General features: G+C 48.3%; 1 protein-coding gene across 1 annotated transcript in view; it reads left to right on the forward strand.

Moving 5' to 3' along the window:
- Positions 1 to 22,033, forward strand: part of MMP24 (matrix metallopeptidase 24) — a gene marked incomplete at its 5' end in the record, with an annotated part of 43,569 nt that overhangs the window by 14,418 nt on the left and 7,118 nt on the right. The window contains 5 exons of the mRNA XM_084888611.1: positions 4,690 to 4,838; positions 8,667 to 8,783; positions 10,725 to 11,029; positions 18,439 to 18,600; positions 20,437 to 20,651. Of these exons, the coding sequence (XP_084744737.1) occupies positions 4,690 to 4,838; positions 8,667 to 8,783; positions 10,725 to 11,029; positions 18,439 to 18,600; positions 20,437 to 20,651 (948 nt within the window). The remainder of the gene's footprint in view (positions 1 to 4,689; positions 4,839 to 8,666; positions 8,784 to 10,724; positions 11,030 to 18,438; positions 18,601 to 20,436; positions 20,652 to 22,033) is intronic.

Raw genomic sequence — 22,033 nt, forward strand, 5'->3', positions numbered from 1 at the left:
CTTTAGTGGATTTTTTCCCCCCCCCCAGATGGAACAATAGAGCCTATTGGCTCTTTAAACAAAGAAGTCAAACTACAATAGATGGAATTTCAGCAAATGTTTTTCCCCCACTTCTAACAGATACCAAGAATTGTGCTTGGTGCTTTCGTGTACATTACTCATTAAACCTTGCCGAGACGAAATTCCTTTTTTTGGTACCCAGACTTTGCCTCCTAGACGAACTGTTCATCTATTCATTCATTATTTATTATGCCAGGCACTGTGCTAAGTACCATCGCAAATATGAAAATAATTATGAGCTCCTCAGGAACTCAATCTAGTGAGGAAAACGTGTCACCATCAGGTGTGACGCGGTGGCGGTTGTGGTTAGAGTGGTAGAGGAGTAAGGCACTTCGGGAGCAACCAGGGCACCGGGAGTTCTGCCCGGGAGAGTTCAGGAAGGTTTACCGAGGGAGATGGCATTTCAGCCAGACCTGAAGGAGGAGTTTGCTCACACACATAAAGAGCATGGGGTTTGGAGGCAGCAAGAGCAGCCTGGACGTGTGGAAGGGCAGGACCTGTTTTGGAATTGCTATGACTGGAGTTTGGAAGACTTGCTCCAACATCAGAGGCTCCTGCCAAGAGCAGTCAGAGAACTGCCCGGGTCACAGAACAAGTGAGGAGCAGAGACAGAGTTAAGCAACAGCAGTTGGGACTGTCTGGTGGCTAGTCCAGAGTCCTTGGCCTCCTACTGTCTAACACACCATGCGCATATGCTATTGGGCATGCACCAGGTCCAAGCTCAGTGCCCTGTTCCCTGGTGCAGGGCTGCCATTTCACCACCCTCTCCTGCTCCCACTTCCCTTCATAGGCGCCTGCCCCTGAGCTCTGAGGATTGTCCGCAGTGAGCATGGGAGGGAAGCAGAACCCAGAGAAGGCTGATCCATTCCGATGTTTGGTCCCGACCCAGACATTTACCTAGGACTTGAGTGCTTAGATCTTAACTCCTGTAGCTTCTGAGATAGACTCTGGGACCTTCATAATGGATCCGATTGGCTTTGAGATGCCTCTTGCTGGAGTGTCCCGGAAAAGGACCTGGGGAAGTCAGCCTGCCCTTTACTGAGGAGGAGATACTTTTAATTTCCTGAAGCCCTAGAAGGCTGCAGTGGGTTTATGCCTAAAGTTCCCTGTTCCCTACCCCCTACCATAAGCAGTAATGAGAGTAGGAGGGGAGAAGAGTCTTAAATTCCATGCTAGTTTAGAGGTAGGTAATCAAAAAAATAATCAGTTGGCTGACTGGTTTGTCAACAGTATCTGTCCAAAGAGCCCCAGCCATTTCCCAAATGCCATAATTCATTTTAGTTGGATTTTTAGAGAGGAATTGGATTTGTTTTTTATTTGTACCATACCTCTTTTTGGAACGGCTCTCAGCAGTTTACAGATTGAAACAATGTTCTTAAGTAAGACTTTTAAGGATGAAACATACTGTGGTGGTCAGAAGGATGAAAAAAAAAAATAATAGCTACTTCCAAGCATCAATGTGTTCAACACTTTTGCTATAAATTTGGCTGAAAGATTCTGTGGCAGAAAGGCCAAAAAGGAAAACCACTGGTTACCCAGTGTTCATTTTCTGAAACCAAAAACAAAAACAACAACAACAACAAAAACATACAGAATCCTGTAGGGAAATCGTTTTCCTTAAACTCAAGTTTGGTAGAAGTGATTGTGTTTGGTCCTAAGAAGTTGAGAAACAGGGTAAAGAGCGCACAATTCAAGTCAGCTGATGTTTCTCATGTGCAGTTGAGAGGTTATGCCCATAGGTCACCTGAGAGCAAGTAGGCTTGACCATGACAATGTCCTGCCTTCAAAGGACCCAGTAGGACTGGCTCTTGGTTCAGGGAGAATGTGGGAGAATGTGATTGGCTGCCTTCTGCACCTGCCCCCTATTGGGGATCAACATGCATGTTACCCAAAGAAAGAGGTCACACACAAAGAAAGAGGACACTCCAGAAAGAGGCATCTCAAAGCCAATCGGATCCATTATGAAGGTCCCAGAGTCTATCTCAGAAGCTACAGGAGTTAAGATCTAAGCACTCAAGTCCTAGGTAAATGTCTGGGTCGGGACCAAACATCGGAATGGATCAGCCTTCGCTGGGTTCTGCTTCCCCCCCATGCTCACTGCGGACAATCCTCAGAGCTCAGGGGCAGGCACCTATGAAGGGAAGTGGGAGCAGGAGAGGGTGGTGAGAGGGTGGGAGCAGGAGAGGTGGGTGATTATGTCAGGTGCATTTGTTCATTTCATCTTAATAACCATCTGGGGAGGAGGAATTGTTTACATTTTATAAATAAGAAAATGGAAGCTCAATTTTTTGGCTGATCCTAGGCCACAATCAAGTCACAAGTGATTCTTTGTAATTTGTCCTTTTGGTAAATAGATTATTATACAGGGTGGGGCAAACACAGATGTACAGTGGTGAGTACTCGAAACACAGGTTTATTCTCAGATTATTTTCCATACAAACAACTGTAAACATACTTTTGCCACACCCTGTCTATCACCTCTCCACTTTCTTCCTTTCCAGCCCTCTCTACACATCACCACACAGCCCTCCCCCAAGTTGTGCCATTTTAAAGAATGCTCAGATGTGCCAGGCTCCCTCACAGCTCCAGACAATTGCACGTGCCATATCCACCAAAACAGCTCTGATCCCAACTTCACTCAGAGGCCTCCCCCAAGCTCTCCTCTCTCCCTGTCCCTGCCCCCATGTGGCTAAGACACCCTTCTTTTGTTCTCCCATAGAACACTGTACACATTGGATTTTTTTTTTAAGTGTATTTTTTATTGTTTCCAGAGATGAAGGGAGAAGGACAGAGGGATAGGACATCAATGATGAGAATCATTGATCAGCTGCCTCCTGCATGCCCCGTACTGGGGATTGAGCCCACAACCTGGACATGTGCCCTGACCAGGAACCAAACCGTGACCTTCTGGTTCTTAGGTCAACGTTCAAACACTGAGCCATGCTGGCTGGGCTGTTTTTGTGTTTTTAAAAAATACATATCTTTATAACTTTCAGAGAGGAAGAGGGAGGGAAAGAGAAACATCAATGATGAAAGAGAATCATTGATTGGCTGCCTTCTGCACCTGCCCCCTATTGGGGATCAAGTCAGCAACCCAGGCATATGCCCAGACCAGAATTGAACGTGATCTCCTGGTTTATAGGTTGACACTCAGCCATGAGCCATGCTGTTTTTAATCAGTCCAATGGATTTTATCACAAGACAATAAAGATGTTAGTCACCTTTGGTAAAGTAAATATTTACAGTTTCTGGTTTGCCTCCTTCCAAAAATGGCTTGATTTGACTTGTAATAGTAATAACAGGCATAGCCACAATAAGACTGTTCAGATAGAAACAAGAAACAAAAGCTATAGATAGAGAGGGAGGAATATGGTTGCCTACATTTTTTCTTCCATGAGCTCACCTGGGTCAGGAGAATCTTCTGTGGAGGGGCACAGGTTCTGTCTGGCTTAGAGACAAGCACGCAGGAGGCTCCTGTAAATGCTTATGGGTCCAGGAAAGACAGGGATGTTTTTCTCATTCTCCAGTTGATGCCACAAGTGATTCCTGGTGCTCTGGTTTCTTCAGGCTTCCATCCCCTCGTGCTCATTAGTGGGCATAATTGTCTTTACTTCGCTGCCTTTCAGATTCATCGCTTTGTCTGAGCTTCATCATCCAAGCTACTTCAGATTCTCTTGCTCTTTTTTCTCTTTTTTATTTTTAATGACTCCATGCATAAAACTTAGAAAAAAGAAAAGAGCAAAAAAAGAAGTCCCCCAAGATACTATAACAAAGGATATTTATTCTTTTTTACATAAAAATTTTGACATTATTTCAGATTTTCAGAAAAGTTTTCGAGAATAGGACAAAGAATTACTGAACACCTTTCACCTGATTCCCCAGCTATCAATATTAACATTTTACTACATCTGTTTCCTCTCTCTCTCTTTCTACTTTTTTTTTCCTGAGCTCATTTTAAAAAGAGTTGCAGATATGATATACCCTTATGTAAACCTAAATACTTCAGTGTGTATTTATTAAAAATAAGAAATTCTCTTATGTAATCATACTATTATTATGTCCTTATAAGCTTTTCTATGCATATGTTTATGTATTGATATTTAAGTTAAATATCAATATTGTTTTGTTTTTATATGTTTTTAATGGCTTGCTTTTTAGAAGGGGTTAGCAGTAAAGAATATATATAATCTCATGCCAGTTAATATTCTACAGCATAATTCTTCCTCAGACTCTGGCGGTAGACAAGTAGGTTTCTGGAAGGCCACTCTCTTTCAGAAAATGAACTGTTCCTGTGCCCTCGCATGTCTGGTCATATGTCACATCTGTCAGTGCAAACCACTCAATAGATGAGCAGAGTCAGGATAGTAGAAAGCCTTGAATGCAAATTTAATCTTTATTCTGGAGCCAGTAGAGATCAGTGAAAAGTTTGTAGCAGAGAGTAAGCCAACATGAGCTGTGTTTTCTGGAGATAAACTTGCATGGCTCCAGGAGAGAGTCGAGGAGGAAGAAATCAGAGCACTAGTCCTCAGGTCCCCTGGGTGAAATGATCCGTCTCCAGGGCAGGTCTCTGCCAGGTAGAACAGAGGCTTCTCCCGCATGACGCGCCCTTTCCTCCCCTGTGTCTTTCAGAGCTGGCTGAAGTCCTATGGCTATCTGCTTCCCTACGACTCCCGGGCACCGGCGTTGCACTCAGGGAAGGCCTTACAGTCCGCTGTCTCCACTATGCAGCAGTTTTACGGGATCCCAGTCACCGGTGTGTTGGATCAGACAACAATCGAGTAAGATTCGCACAGGGCATTGTGCCTTTGAAACTTCTGGACTTACGTTTAGGTTCACATTTGTCATGGCCTCATGTGTACACCATGCCCATCCTACCCTCCTCACCTTTGCTCTTCAGTGTCATCCCAGGAGGCAGCACCCCACGGTGCCCTTTCCTACGTGAGCGCGCTGGGATGTGCTCTGCCACAAACGTGCTGTGTGACAAGCCACTTAACCCTTTGGGGCCCGGGCTTTCTCATCAGCACAGTGAGGGGTTTAGCTGTAGATTATCTGATTTCCTCTGACTCTGGAACCGGTGGTTCTATTAGTCATCCCTCTAGCATTCCCCGAGACAGACACTTGATGCAGAGAACACTTGAAGAGAAGTTGACAACACTTTTTCCCATTTATCAAATGTTTGCTGAGTGCCTGTGCTTGATCCTATGATCTCAGCCCCCCCAGAGGCTTACCATTTAGTGAAAAATAGTCATCTGGCTACATCAGCCTAGGACTCAGAGGGAACACTGAGTTTCAGGGAGACACTGAGTAGGTAATAACAAACCAGCCACGAGGAAGGTCGAGATGGCGCAGGGAGGGTATAAAGAGGAGGAAGAGAAGAGTACCAGGGTTGGAGCCCCTCAAAGCAAGCTGAGAAGGAGCAGACAGAGAGGCTTAAGGAGCCTGGGGTTGTGATGTCATGGCAGTGAAGGAGGGAATGGCAAATGAGCTCAGCGGCTGCAGGCTGGTCAGATGGGAGCCTGAGATGTGTCTGCTGAGAAACAAAGAGGCCATTGTAAGCTCTGAGGAATGGTGGAGACAAAATTAGGTTGCAGTGGGGAGGAGAGGTGAGGAGGAGAGATGGCAAATGTAGGAAAACTTTCAATAGTGAAAGGGAGGAATAGATGGTAGCTAGAGAGGAATGAATTTTATTTGTTTATTTTAAGTTTGAAGAGAGTTGGGCATGCTTCAGTGTGTTTAAGAAATAGCCATGGAAGTTATTGAAGCTGTTTAAGAAAAGCCATAAACACCATGAAGTCATGAGAAAGGAGGTGGGGGTTGGATCCTGACCTCAGGTGGAGGAGAGAGCTGGCTGGATGAGGAGGTGGGGAAGGCATTTGGTGAAAGAACAGAAAATCCACCCATTTGAGGAGCCAGGATCTATCCATCCCTTGGATGAGTCACGCCGCGAGAGAATCATCTCTCTGGGCTTCTGCTTGTTCGTTCGCAAAGGGAGGTGTTGAATTATGAGTCTCAAATTCTAGATTCCATTGTTCTGAGTGTCTAAGCTTTTAAAGTTTGGTGAGTGTGGGATTTTATGATCCTAACATTCTGTCCAAATGTTTTCTATTCCTAGGATTCTCTGGGTGTGAGACTGTGGAATTCTGAGAGATAATACATTAGACGGCTCCTATGGTGCTGGGAGTACAATGGACTCCTTAGCCCTGTGGCCCCACTAGTGCGCTGGTTAGCGAGGACCCGGCCACCTTTCAAAGAGGAGGTTATTTTGAGGACTTTGTGCAGGGCTCATGGCAGTGCATCCTGGGGCAGAAGCACGGCTGTCTCTGCTGAGGTACCACCTGGCCTTGGGTTTCACTCTGTTCCAGAAAGCCCCAGGCCTGTTGGACAGAGTTCAGAGTATGGCAGGTGGACACAAGAGGAGGAGGCAGAGGGAATGATCTCAGGGAGGAGGATGGCATTTCCCACTGGTGGTTCTGCCCCACGCCCTCTTTGCAGGAAGGTGGGGAATGCTGATTTGGAGGCATGGAAAGGAAGAAGGCAGTCACACTTAAAACAAGAATGGGGAGGGGCTTGAGGTAAGATTTAGAGACCTTAGTTTTGGCTCCAGCTCTGTGGCCTCGGGCAGTCCACTGCCTCCTCTGGGCCTGTTCCCCTCCCCCTCTACACCCCTCCCCCCCTCCCCCCCCCCCCCCAAACCCATCCCCCGAACCTCCCAGGCCTTGCTCAGCCTTGCCACTGCAGAGATGGCTCCAGGGACTGTCAGTGAAAGAAAGCTAGGTTAACAATTCAAAGTATTATTTTTGAGTGCCTGCCTTGGAAAATGTCACACATTAGTCATTCATTCATTCATACATTCATTCATTCATTCAGCAAACAGTTCCTTTAACCCCATCTTGTGCTAAGCATGAAAATTAATAGTTCACTTATTCATTCAACTAAGTCACAGCCCCACCTCACCGTTTTGTTATATTTTGCACGTTACTCAATTTATCTGTGTCTCTTTTCCCTCACCTATAATGCAGAGAATAAATAATTTCTGGTTACCTCACAAAGTTGTATTGAGAATCAGGGAAAAAAAATTTTTTTTTATGTAAACACTGTGAAAATTATCAATTTTTATTCCAATGCATGGTATTGTTATTATTGTGTTTTTCATTATTGATTTCTGAGTGTAGGGCACTGTAGAAGATGTAGACACTGTACTGTATTTGGTTATGATATTCTGTCTCTCTTCTATATTGCCAGTGGCAACTGCTTTCAACAACTGCAAATGAGGTCAGACCGTTTTTTCTTCTGGCAATCCCAAGCTACGGTTCAGTGAGATAGCCATTAGGCCAGCAGGGACTTGGATGGCCTGGGCACCAATCAGCCATGAGCTTTTACATCTTCTATCCGGGCCCCTTTTTTATATCCCAGCGATGTCCGAGACTTACTGTCCCCTGATATAACGTTACCTGGTACAGTCATCAGGGTTTACTTTAGTTCCGGGCACTGGGTTAACTTCCGGGGAAACAGTGATGAATATGACTCAGTTCCTGTCCTCAAAGATTTTCCCATTTACTAGAGGCAACAGATTAATACATTTAAAAGTTACATTCTATGGCCTACAGTTGTTTAGCCACTTTTTGAACAACAGGGCATGTGCGGTCTTCCAAGCTCCGCCATTGTACTGTTGAACAGTTCTCACTCGTTCGACAACCCACTATCGACCACCTTCTGTGCCAGGCACTGTGCCAGCACTGGGGACACAGGCACGGTTCCTGTCCTCAGGTGGCTCAGAATCTGGTGGGAGAGAAAAAGAATAAACAAAAATGCAAATGTATAACTTCCATGAATGGTAAATGCTAGGAAGGATAAATGCTAAGCAGGATAAACCTCAGAGAAGATGGGCAGGGAAGTCCTCTCTGAAGGGGTGACGTTTGAGCAGACACCTTAACGAAGGGAACAAACCATGTGAAGAAGAGTGTTGCAAGCAGAGGGAACAGCCGTTGCCAAGACCCCGCAGTGGCTACACTCTTAGCATGTCCACGGCACAGCAAGGAGGTCACTGTGGCTGGAGCAGAATGTACGAGGGGGGAAAGGTTAAAGGTGTCATCAGACAAGCAGGCAGGGACTAGATCACATGGGGCCCTGTGAGCCAAGGTAGGGAGTTCGAATTAATTCTAGAGGTTTCAAGGGGATCACAGGAGGGTTTTAAGCCAGGAAATGATATGATTCAATAACATTACAGAGGATTTTCACATGTATGCCCTCCTTGGAGGCTCTCTACGACCTAAGCACAGCAAGAACTTGAATTTTCATGTTGCAGATGAGGAAACGGAGGCTCATGCTGATTCAGTTGCTTGCCTAGGCTCTGATGATTAGTGGTAGGGCTGGAACTATCAAGCCCATTCTCCTGATCCCAGTCTCATATGCAGCAGTGTTTCTGCATATTCAGTTGTGAGTGAGTGAGTGAGTGAATGAATGAATGAATGAGTCGACTGTGTTCCTATTGGGAAACCCATCAAAGCCAGGGATCCAGTGACCCCCGGGACTGGGGACTGTGCAGCATCTTCCTAGAGTGCTCAGTGACCACAGTGTAGGTGTGCATGTGTCTCCTCTCTGCCCAGATGGATGAAGAAACCCCGATGTGGTGTCCCTGATCACCCCCACTTGAGCCGCAGGCGGAGAAACAAGCGTTATGCCCTCACGGGACAGAAGTGGAGGCAGAAACACATCACCTACAGGTGCTTTGACTTCCTCTCTTCCTCCCTGCGTTTGGCTCCACCTTCATTCTCTTTTTTCCTGGCCTGAGTTTCAGAGGCTGACACCTTGGGTGGGTCTGTGATCAGGGCATGGGCCAGGTGCTGAGAGCCTATGACTTGTCATTCTTGTGGCTTCCAGAGGATGCTGTATCCAGATTTACTTGGTCCTTCAGGGATTCTCCACTGTGTTTACATTCCAATCACGTTTAGTTACAGAAAGTGGGGCCTGGATTCTTCAGTAATGTTTAGCTATGATAAAGAACCACAGCTGAGCCCATTCTCCTATCACCGCTTAAAAAACCCCACTCTCTGTGATCTACATCCCTTCCCCATTTAGTCTGACAGACTTCATGCGAGAGTCCCAGCACCGGTTTCCAGCTGTTTCTTAAGGACTATAGAGGACTGGGACCTGAATCACAACAGTGTCATGCGCTGATTGTCTAGGCCTAGGGCAGTGGTCAGCAAACTGTGGCTCCCGAGCCACATACGGCTCTTTGGGCCCTTGATTGTGGCTCTTCCACAAAATACTACGTGCGGGCGCGCACATACAGTGCGATTGAAACTTCGTTGCCCATGCGCAGAAGTCGGTTTTCGGCTCTCAAAAGAAATTTCAGTCGTTGTACTGTTGATATTTGGCTCTGTTGACTAATGAGTTTGCCGACCACTGGTCTAGGGAAACCAAGGACAGAGCAGGATTAGTCTTCAAGTCACACCAGCGATCAAGAGCAGGGATGATGGAGCCCATCACAGCATTCTCAGATGCTTGAATTCAGAGTGGGGCTGGACAAGAGCCAGACATAGGGCAGGCTCCGGTGGGCTCTGGTTGGCACCTCACAAGACTCTGATTCCATCTGGAGTAGAACTCCTGGGTTCTGAGGTGGGATTTAAGATAGAGATCTTAGAGTAGAACTAAGGGCTCTCCTGCTGACAAGCTGTAGAGATCAGATTCTTTCAGAAGTCTGACAAGAAAAAGAAACTGAAGAATCTGGGTTAGAAACTGAATAGACTCTTAGGGTCTCCTGAAGAGGTAGAGTGGATCAAGAAAAAGAACCGAATTCTGATGCAATCCTAACCTTAACTTCTAGCACCCAACTTCTCTGAGCCTCAGTCTTCTTGCCTATGAAATGGGTGAATAATCCTTGTTCCAGGTGTCCATGGGGCAGAACATCCAGAAACTGCTCCATTGTGGATAGCCATGCAATATGGTTATAGTAACCTTAAATAGCTAAATCTATAACTGATTAAATCATATACTGTCCTATACCAGCTTTTAAGTAGACCAGCAGTATATAATTGATCCTGGGTTGCAAGCTCAGTCCCTAGTGGGGAGTGTGCAGGAGGTAGCCAATAAATTATTCTCATCATTGATGTTTCTATCTCTCTCCCCCTCTGCCCTCCTCTCTGAAATCAATAAAAATGTATTTTAGAAAAGAGAAAGAAACATCAATGATGAGAGAGAATCATTGATCAGCTGCCTCTTGCATGGCCCCCACTGGGAATGGAGCCTGCAACCCAGGCATGTGCCCTGACCGGGAATCAAACTGTGACCTCTTGGTTCATAGGTCAACACTCAACCACTGAGCCACACCAGTCAGGCAGAAGAACATACATTTTAGAAACTACTATCCACCAACTTTTCCCCCCCTAAAAATTGAAGAGAAATCCTATATTCAACACAGACTTTATCAGAGACTAAATACAAAACATTGATTAAACCAAAGATACTCTGATTTAGGCAGGGTTTGGAATCCAGAGCCTTGTCTACTCAGCCTTTCCCTCAACCCTTAGGGCACCTCAGCAGAATTCTAAGTGTCAAAATTTGAAGATTATTTGGCCTTATAGACTCTGATGTTCCTTTAAGTTCTGCTAATCTTTGACTCTGTCCGTTCTTCCCTATTCTAATTCCTTCCCCTCTCTCACCAGCATTCACAACTACACCCCAAAGGTGGGTGAGCTAGACACACGGAAAGCTATTCGCCAGGCTTTTGATGTGTGGCAGAAGGTGACCCCACTGACCTTCGAAGAGGTGCCATACCATGAGATCAAAAGTGACCGGAAGGAGGCAGACATCATGATCTTCTTTGCTTCTGGCTTCCATGGAGACAGTTCCCCATTTGATGGGGAAGGAGGATTCCTGGCTCATGCCTACTTCCCTGGCCCCGGGATTGGAGGAGACACCCACTTTGATTCAGATGAGCCATGGACATTAGGAAACGCCAACCATGATGGTAAGGCAATGAGGGAACAGGGGATCAATCCTGGGTTTCTCAGAAGCCCTGAGGAAGAACCTGGAGGATACCATAGATGAGATGAGTTCCTAGTTTCTAGAGCTTCTTGTCCAAGAACTAAGAACTTAAAAGAGTAGGAACGATGGCCCCTCATAATATTCAAGTGTGCTCCACCAGGGTCAAGGCCATGGAGATGGGTGAGATGGTCTAACTGGGCTGAGTCAGAAGGGAGGAGTTGGAGCATGGAAAAGGAGATAAAGTAATGAGTCAGAGGCTGGGGAAAAGCGTTAAAAAATAATTAAAGCTGAATGTGGGGTCTGAAACTGGTAGGCTCTGGCCTGACTGATGACAGCTTCAAAGGCCATCTTATGGGATGACGTGACTGGCTCGCTTCCTGATGTCAACCTCACATGAACAACATCCTTGGATAACTTGCTCTTCATCACTATGATTTAATGAATATTACATGGGTCCAGATTCAATACTGTTCAGTAACAATAACAATACCCTTCAGGTTGCAAAAGAGTCCCTCATCTATATTTACTCATAAGGCACATGTTTATAAATCAGCAAGTGTATAAATGTTTAAATGAAGAGTTTGGGATTCAAGTGGCATAGGTGGTAGATAAATGGCAATGCCATAGTTCAACCACCTGGCCATCTCTCTAGGGACAACTAATTCACCCCCAGTCTCCTCACCTGTAAAATGGGGGATCTCTGAGGTCCCTTCCAACTTCAATGAAACATGATACCCAACCCAGGGGATCCAAACATTAAAAAAAAAAAAAAAAAAAAAAAGACATGGGCTCTGCCCTCTGGAAGTCCAGGGTCAAGTCTGGGAGACAGTGATGTACCTAAACTACCCTGTCACAGGCAGCCTGTTCTGGAGGACATACCAGAAATGGAAAGAAAATGCAGTAGGAGTCTAGGGGGAAAAGGAACTGTGGGTCCTATTCTATTCTATTTTAGATTGCAACAGACAACTAGTATGTTAATATTCTAAGGCCCTGTCAAGTGCTTTTTACTACCCCCATTTTACAGATAGGTAAACTAAATAAAGAAATATTAGGTCACCTACCCAAGGTCCCATAGATGGTGAATGATGAAGGCTTTGAACCTGAGCATTAGGACTCCACAGCACTCCTAAATCACCTAGAAACCTTTTTTAAAGAATGCAGACTCCAGGCTCCAGGCCCCTAACCTTTTGCTATTCTGATTCTCTGATTCTGGGCCTGGGCCTGGGAATCTGCATGTAGTCAGTTAAAATCCCTTCTGATGCAGGGGTTCCATCACCTCAAGAAACACGGTCTCCAACCCCAGAGTGTCTTTAACTGGTCACAAGACTCGGCCAGGTCTTTTGTTATAAACATGGATTCCAGGCCCACCCCCGGGGATTCTCATGCTTATGGCTAGGCAAGTTTGGAAAACACTGGGCATTCTTCTCCTTGGCAAAGCTCAGGCTGAGAGCAGACTTTAAGACCCATTTCCTCAGAGGCTGTGCCTAGTATTTGTAAACGGGGATGACCTCCTTGAGAAAAATCTGGGCCTATCTTTGCATGGATCAGAGATCATCAACTCTTGGCTCATCCTCAAAGGCTGGTTCAGGAGGTGGTTTGGCCAAAGCTCAGCCCAGGCAAAATTATAAATCTAATTTCCCTTTACCCGCCCCTCTCCCCCACTGCCCTCTTCGAACTTGCATCCTCTTTCCTACCTAGCTCCATTTCCTCTGCCCCAGTGTCCCTTCCCTTCTGTCCTGGATGTGGTTTCCTGGCTTTCAGAACTCCTGTTCTTTATCTCATTCTTATTCTTGGATCTGTGTCAAGGAATGGCGGTCTATGCTAACTGATAAGGTGTGAAGAGAAGAAAACGAACATTTTTTTAGCTCCAGTTATATGCCAGCTTGTGAGATTTAAAATTATAGCCCTGATAGAGATAAAAGAAAATCCTAAAAGGTTGTTGTCCAAGAAGTACTGGGAAGACACTCCTCCTTTGCCCTCCCCTTCCCAGCTCTGGGGTTTGCATTTCCCAGATCCACTCCTTGCTGTTGGAAACCCTGGACCCAGTCTTAAAAGCCTAAGTGTTGCTGGTGGAGTGGGGGGAAAGAAGTTGGGACCATCCCAGCACCTTCCTGTCTGTCCCACCCCATCCTGATGAGTGACTGCTGGTTCTGATAGAAATTCCACGGTAGCCAATGTCTCCTCTGGACAACAGTCGGGGCTTTTCTGTGCTCTGGAAAACCAAGCATGAACCATCCAGATGCCTCTCCTAACCACAGTAATAGCTGGCTGGCAAGCTGGAAAGGCACCAGCTGCCCTAGGACGGCTTTTGAAAGGGAAGGATAGGAACCAAGATTTATGGAGCACCTGTATATTATCTTGTTTAATTTCCACATAAACTCAGGGAGGGAGGGAGCAGCGTTCTCCTGGGAACTTTTGTTTACTGGCTTTCTTCTCTAATCTAAATTTCCAATATGGAAAATTTCAAATCCACAAAAGTAGAGAGAATGACAGTATGAACCCCCAGGCACCCATTAACCTGCAACAACAATTATCAACATTATGTCATTCCTATTTTATCTACCCTCTCCCCTCACACACTTTTATTTTTTGGCTGAGGTTGTGGTTTTGTGTGTGTGTGTGTGTGTGTGTGTGTTGTTGTTGTTTTTTGGGGGTTTTTTTTTGTGTGTGTATGTGTGTTTAAATTTCAGAGAGGGAGGGAGATGGAGAGAGAGATAGAAACATCAATGATGAGAAAGAATCATTGATTGGCTGCCTCCTGCATATCCCCGACTGGGAACCAAGTTCACCACCCGGTCATGTGCCCTCTCCAGAAAGTGAACCCTGATCTCCTGATTCATAGATGATACTCAACCATGCTGGCAAGGCTTGGCTAAGGTATTCTAAAGAAAATCCCAGGCATAATCATTTCACCTGTAAATACTTTGGTATATATCAGTACCTCTGATTACTTTGTACACAACCACAAAAATCAATATCAAACCCAACAAAATTAACAATGATTTCTTAAAATCAAATACCCAGTTTGTGTTCATTTTCTCAAGTTACTTCAAAAATGTCTTTTATAGTTGTTTGCTTGCATCAGGATCCAAACACCATGCATACATCATATAAGACTGATGTGTCTCATAAGGCCCTTTTCATTTAAAGCAGTCACCTTGCTTCCATTTCCTGTGCCCCAACAGCCATATATCTTAAAGAAGCCATATATATTAAAGGTCACTTCTCCTGAGTATAGTCATTTGGCTTGACGAGATCCAGGTTCACTTTTAACTTGTCTTTCTTCCCCATATTTCCTGAATATTAATTAGATCAACAGGCCACATTCAGGTTCACTTTTTTAAGGCAAGAATACTCCCTACCTAGGTGGTGCTGGTCCTCCCTAACCCATCACACTGGGAAGCACCTGTGATGCGGGTTATCCCACAATTAGCGATGTTAAGGTTGACTGGTTGGCTCAGGTGTGTCAGCCTGACCCAACCTTTACAATGTTTACCTGGGGAACTTTAAAAAAAGGGAGGGGAAAGTTGCCTAAACTCTTAACTCAAAACTCCTGAATCGTAATCTCCTCCACCTGTGTGTTTAAAAGGCTCTCTGGAGCAGCGGTCGCCAACCTTTCGGACCTCACGAATCACCGTGGTCCAAGGACCACCAGTTGGCGACCACAGCTCTGGAGAACCTCTGGATGGTAAAGCTGACTCTGATTCTCGGGCTCGTTGGAGCCTGGGGGGAAGGTAACCTAGCCCACCACGCCTTTCCTGTAAGCTGCTCTCAGGGACTGCTTCCAGGTACTTTCTGTCCTCATCTCTTTCCAATGAGTCAAGTAGTGAGGTCAGCAGAATTCACTAAGCCCTTCTGGGGAAGGAGCCCAGCCCAAGGGAAGGTGGCAAGACGGGAAGAGTCATCCAGACCAGCTATTCACAGGGGAGAGCCCTTTTGCAATTATTTCAGCGGCTCTTCCCCACCTTGGGAGCTAGACTCAGCAGAGATCATAACCTCCATTTTGCAGATGAGGAAAGTAAAGTTTCAAGTTACACAGTTGGTAAGTGGCAGAGCCAGGTGTGAACCCAGGACTGAATTTTTAAAAATCACTCCAAGTGGTTCTGCTACAAGTGGTCCAAGGACCACACCTGAAAAAAATATTGAACTTCTGGCACTGTCCTGTCCTGACTGCTGTCCCCGAGCCCTGTCAGACACAGAGCTTGCCCTCAAGGAGCTCACAGTCCAAGGATGAGTGAGAGTGTGTGTTAGATACTATCATGTAGAATGGAAAGTGGTCAGTGCCATAGAGATAGTTCAGATAAACCACTGATAGAGTACGGAGGAGGCAGCATTCACTGCCAGTGGAAGAAATCAAGAGGACTTCCTGGAAGAGATAGGGTTGAGCTGAACTTTGAAGAAATAAGGCTATTCCCGGTGGAAGGGATAGCACTGGCAAAAGAATAGAGGCAAAGGGAAATTCTGTAAATGTTTGGGGGGTTGGAGGAATAAATCAGATGGAAATTGCCGAATTTGGAGGTCCTAAGAGAAGGAAATGAGGCACAGACAAGGTATATACTTGCTAAGAGGCCCGAGGCTTTGAGCTCCCAGCCCACAGGAATACTCCCTCTTGGGGATGCTGGTCCTCACACACAGCTCAGTGTGACGCAGCTAATTAACAGTCCTAGTTTTGTGACAGGAGCCTGTATGAGTGCTCTACACATTTTGCCTCATTAATCTTCACCTCAGTTCTTATGATGGAACCATTATTCCCTTCATTTTACAGAGAAATAGATTTAACCTGTCACCCTGCTAGCACATGGCAGTGCTGGGATCCATGGCGGGCTGGCTCCCAGGAACTGCCATTCCGATCAGCGGAGTCTTCTCCGTACCTCTGCTTTTCCACGGCACACGCTCCAGGGAGTTCTCCCGCTCCGGTCCCCTCTCCTTCCATCCTCCTCAGGGCAGGTCTCTTGGGCTTCTGGGCAGTAAGGTGCCAGTTCCCTAGTTCTCTGCCCTTTGGTCCCTGGGCCCTTTCCTTCAAGGACTTAACTCCTATTATCTACAGAGACCCAGGCACAGAGGCGCGCAGAGTGACAGACGCAGGCTAGGGACACAGGGTCAGTCTGGCCAGGAGCGTGGAGCCCTGCGCCCTGGTCCCCAGCGCAGATCCTTGTGGACGGCCCCGGGAAGAGCCTGGTCAGGAGACAGCGGCCCGAACAGCTTGTCGCAGGTGGGAGAGCAGGCTAGGAGCGGAGCCAAGACTGGACCCCAGGAAGCAGGGCTGCCTTCCGCTCTTTGTTTGGGACGGAGCTCAGAGATGAGCTCACCCTCTCCCGATGCCAGAGGGACCAGGACCTGAGGAAGGAACTGGGGGCGGCCTGGCCTCCCCGTGCCAGCCTGCCCTTCCCCAGCAGACGGCAGCCCCAGGCTCTTGGCCAACCTTGCGCTGATCTTGCCCATGCCCCCTTTGCTGGCAAAAAAAAAAAAAAAAAAAAAAGCAAAACCTGGTGGTGTCAGCAGAGCAGCAGGCATGCACGTGCCTGGGTCCACCCCATGGGGTTCTTCTCTTTTCCCAAGCCTTCAGCCAGAAAGGCCAGAGACAATCCTCAACCCCATCTGACCCTCACAGGGCCCTGGCTGCACCAGGGTAGGATATCTCTGCCAGTGGCACTGGGGCCAGAGTGGACACTATGTCTCCTGACAGCCTTCTGGGCTCCTGGCAGCCTCCCTGTACTTCACGGTGGCAGGAATGGACTGCCACATGCCTCGAAGCTGGGCAGGAAGAGGCAGGGCTCAAGGGCATCCCAATGCCAGAGATCAAGGGAAGGAGGGCTCTGTAACGGACAGGCAGGAGTCAGGACTGTTGAGACAACAGCCTGCCCAACTCCCAGCCCCTTGCATTTATTTCACAAAGTTGGGGTTTTTTAATCCTCCCCCTCACCACCCCCACCCCAAATCAGGGGAGTTGGTTTTAAGGGGATCTGGTTGCTGGAACCCCAATGGCCTTGTGCTTCCCTCTGGTCCATGGACTTATTCCAGGCACCAACCCCCCCCCCCCCCCCGCTAATATGTATGATAACAAGAGCACCTATGCCCTCACACAGCCCTGTAAGGTAGGATGATTTCCCCATTTATCAGTGAGAAAGGAGGCTCAGGGGGCAGACCTTCTGGCCAAGTTCCCACAGCTGGTGGGGGTAGAGCTGGGCCGTAATGCGATCTGCTCCCCTCAGAGGCATGTGCTCAAGACCGCGGTGCCACGTGGCTGCCTTAGCTTCATACGCCATGCCCCACTTTCAGCACCGGACCTTGTTTTTTCACTCAAATTTGAATCCCTAGCTTTGATTTCGATGGTAGATCAGCTTAGATCTGTGGTCTTACTGGACTGAGAGCTGCCACAGGCCCAGAGCCCGGCCTGCCCCGGGGCTCCTGAAGCTGCCCTCCAACCTACCGCCCAGGACTCCCCTCTGCCTGGCCCTTCTCATCTCCCCCTGGGCCCTTGTACAGCTTCCGAACTGACCCCTCTGATCCCACTGTCTCTGGTCTCACTGGCCTCTACACCTTCCTCCAACCACAGCCAGAGTGATGTCATTGTGTCACCACCCCCTCCTGCCTCAACCCCCCACTGGCCACGAAGCCGATCCAGATTCCTTCGCTGGCATCATAGCCGGCTGCGGCCGGCTGACCTCATCGCTCCCTGGCCCTCCCCTCGTGCTCTGTTCCAGAGCCAAGTGGAATGAAACTGACTGTCCCTGGATCTTGTTTATAGCTTTCCCTCTGCCAGGAATGCCATCCCCACCCATCTTCCTCTCCTGCCCCCTGAATCCATTCTCCTTACTAACTCCTTATCTTTCAACGCAAAACTTACGCTTCACCTTGATGAAGCCTCATGGAACCCCTTTCTTCACGTTTAAATGGCTCCTCCTTCTTGATATCCTCACTCGACCCTATAGACACCTATGAAAGCACCTGGAACACTAGTTTCACTTATTTTGTTTCTCCCTCCCTATCCCCCACTATGTCGAGCGTTCTGGAAGTCAGGGTGTGATCCAGTGTCCGGCACAGGGCCTAGTGCCAAGTCTATGGGTGTTTTCTTTTCTTTTTTTTCCTTTTTTAAAAATATATTTTATTGATTTTGTACAGAGAAGAAGGGAGAGAGATAGAGAGTTAGAAACATCAATGAGAGAGAGTCATCGATCAGCTGCCTCTTGCACACCCCCTCCTGGGGATATGCCCGCAACCAAGGTACATGTCCTTGACCGGAATCGAACCAGGGACCTTTCAGTCCCCAAGCCGATGCTCTATCCATTGAGCCAAACCGGTTTCGGCTCTATGGGTGCTTTCTAACCAAATGGATTGACAGTCTGATATCTAAGTGGGTGCCCTGGGCACCTCCCATCCCCCTCTCCACAGGGAATGACCTCTTCCTAGTGGCTGTGCACGAGCTGGGCCACGCACTGGGACTGGAGCACTCCAACGACCCCAGCGCCATCATGGCGCCCTTCTACCAGTACATGGAGACACACAACTTCAAGCTGCCTCAGGATGATCTCCAGGGCATCCAGAAGATTTACGGTGTGTGGCAGGGGAGAGGGGCCACCACTTCTACTGCGGGGGTGGGCTGTGGCTGCCTGCCTGTCACAGGGAAGGGGGGGGAAGGGAAAGGGAGGAATGGAAGGGAAGGGGAGGAAAGGGAAGAGGGAGCACTGCCATCCATCCACATAGCTGCTGTGTCTCTGTGTGTCTGACCTTCAGAGACTGAAGATGTCTTGCTTAACCAGAGTGGGCACACCTACCTCCCCACCCCCACCACCCATCCCCCTTGCCCTCACCCTGGGAAGTAGGGGAGGGTATCTCCTGGGAGGGACAAAAGTGAGTAGATGCCCACCTACTCCCTCTTCTCTCTTGCCCTGCCCCTCCACACACCTCCCTCTAGCCTCCTGAGGTTCACTTTCAAGGGGTCCTAGCTCTAGCCAGGAGACCCACACAAGGAAGGCTAGACAGGATGTCCAGAGGGTAAGCTGAAGAGGACTGGACAGGGGTGGTGGTAACTGGAAGGTATTTTGAAAATGGAATGGACAGGATTTGCTGATAGATGAGACATGGGGTGAGGAGGATGACAACAAGGTTTCTGGCTTTTGTAATTGTGGGGCCATGGGACTGACCAGTCTGTAGCTCACAGATCTGGGCTGGGATGTTGATTTGGAAATCTGGTGTCCAGTATAGCCACATATGGCTATTGAAATTGAAACTTATCTTAATTAGAGTTAAATAAAATAAAATTTTCAGTTCTTCTGTCACACTAACAACTAGTCACTCATTTCAAGTGCTCGGTAGCCAGGGGTGGCGAGAGGCTGCTGTACAGGACAGTGCAGATACAGAACATTTCTGTCATCCCAGGACATCCTACTGGATGGCTCTCAGAGAGCGTCTTTAAAGCTGTGAACTGGATGAGATCACTGAGAGGGATGGTTCTTAACCTGGCTGCCCACTGGGCTCACCTTCGGTTTTCAATACAAAATACCAATACCAGACCCTCCCTCCAGAGATTTGGTTTTAATTGGTCTGGGGTGCCTCCTGAGCATCAAGATTTTTTTTTTTTAAACTCCCCAGGTGATCCTGTTACGCAGTCCAAGTTGAGAAGTTCTGACCTAGGGACAGAGAGAGAGAGAGAGAGAGAGAGAGAGAGAGAGAGAGAGAGAGAGAGAGAAGAGGACCCAGGGCTCCCACCACCTTTCAGTAGGGGGGAATGAGGAAAGGCTCTCGGTGAAGGAGGCTGAGAAGGCACAGCCTCGGGAAGGAGGGAGACCAGGAGGGCGCTGGGTTCCGGAAAAGAGTGTTTGAGGAAAGGGTTTCTATGATCTTGCTACAAGTGTGGGCCTCAGACAGCAACATGAGCGTCACCTGAGAGCTTAGAGAAATGCAGGATCGCAGGCCCCACCAGGTCCTCTGAGTCACAATCTGCATTTTATCAAGATCCCTGAAGAATACATATGCACCTCAGAGCCTGAGCCAAGCAACCATTGAATCTGGCAACACAGAGGCCGCTGGTGATCTCGACAGGGCAGTGCAGTGGGTCACGGGCACAGCCATACTGAATCAGGATAAAGGATGAAGGGGAGTGAGGAGGTGGGCGAGTGTGTATGGAGGGGAGCAGAGAAAGAGGGTGCGGGACACTGAACCTGAGAAGGGGCTTGTTCTCTCACAAAAGGAGAGAAGAAGGAGAACACACCAGATTTGAGAGTCTCATTTAATGGTTATTTTTTTCACCTATTTTCTCAAAGATTGGGGAATGAAAAACAGGGAGAGAGTACAGGAGGCCGGAGTGTGACAGGCCTGTCTCAGACTGCCTAGGTGGTGGGGAGGCAGGGAATGGCCGGCCCCTTTCTAAGATGCAGCCCCTCTCTCCAGGACCCCCAGCCGAGCCCCTGGAGCCCACAAGGCCCCTCCCCACGCTCCCTGTCCGCAGGATCCATTCGCCGTCTGAGAGGAAGCACGAGCGCCAGCCCAGGCCTCCCAGGCCACCCCTCGGGGACAGGCCGTCCACACCCGGTGCCAAGCCCAACATCTGTGACGGCAACTTCAACACAGTGGCTCTCTTCCGGGGCGAGATGTTTGTGTTCAAGGTAGGCGGCCCCAGCAACGGGCACCTTCCAGGGGTCCCCTTCCACTCTCTCCCACCACGGAGCGGGCTGCTGCTCTGGGATTCGGCCTGCTGGGGGGCCAGGACACGGGGTCTCTTCCTGGTGCTGAGAGTGAATCAAGAGGGGGGAGAGGAGGAAGTCGGTGACCCCAGGGTTATCTCTTGGAAGTGTTGGGAGACTTGCTTCTGGTCTGTGATTAAGCAAGTCAACCGCCCTTCTCTGGACTTCAGTTTCTCCATCTGAAAACTAGGGGTCATTCCCCTAACGAAGGGTGAAGATTAAATAATGCGAGGGTATGAAGTAGGGGCTGGCACAGTGGTGGCCGCGTCTGCCTCCAGATCCTGCCAGGGCTGAGAGGCTGGCACTGAGGGGTGCCTGACAGGAAGCAAGCCAGGCTACAGCTTGTCACCTGTCTGGTCCTGTCACCTGAGCCAGGGCCTGACTGGTAGGGAAGCCTGCTTGGTGCGTTGCACTGGGCTCTAAGGGGAGCAGATGCTGGCATGGTGTTTGGAATGCAGGATTTTGAGGAGGGAGTACCGTTGGGATCAGCATCTGTGGAAGGGAAGCAGGATTGGGCGGAAGATGATGTATAAGCAGCCATGAAGGCCCACTGCAGACTCAGCCACCCTCACAGGGGGCTCTGGAGCTAGGTGGGCTGGTCAGAATTATCCCATCTTGGGCTCCCAATGGCTGTAACTGTACCCCCTGCCTCATTCAGTCACTGGGTAAGGGAGGCTGGGGGGAACTCTCTGAAGCAGAGGCCATCCTGAGAGGCGGACAGTGGAAAACTGCCTGCTGACCACACTCCCAGCCTCGGAGGCAGTACGCCCTCCAACGAAGGGGGTCCGGGCAGCATGTCTCCGTCACACTGGGAGGTAGGAGAGGACTTCCCCACTCCCCTCGTGGAGTCCTCCCCAGCAAGCTTGGAGCACTGAGCAAGAGTCAGGCACCGGGGTCAGCCTGCCTCTCACCGAGTGGCTCTAGAAACCCACTTGGCATTCCTTAAGACCCGCATATCTCACATCTACTTAACAAGAGTTGTGAAAGTCAAAATAAGGTTTAAATACACTGGATGTGAAAGTTCTTTGAAAAACCTTTTCTAGTTTTTGTACCATCTTTTACTAATCACATTCATTTCTCTGTACTCTTGGATCCTCCAACTGAACAGTTCCTAGGCAAGTCTGGGCTTTATTATCCTCACTTACACATAAGAAAACTGAGAGGTTATAGACCTTGCCCAGGGTGCCTACCAGCCAGGGGCTGCAGTGAGGCAAGGCACCAGTATGAAGAGGAGGGCTTTTCTCACACTCTTGGCCTATTGATCTGCCACTTATTCAACACTGATCATGTGTCCCCCACCGTTC

The sequence above is a fragment of the Pipistrellus hanaki genome (genome assembly GCF_964339955.1).
Source record: "Pipistrellus hanaki genome assembly, chromosome: 6".
NCBI lineage: Eukaryota > Metazoa > Chordata > Mammalia > Chiroptera > Vespertilionidae > Pipistrellus > Pipistrellus hanaki.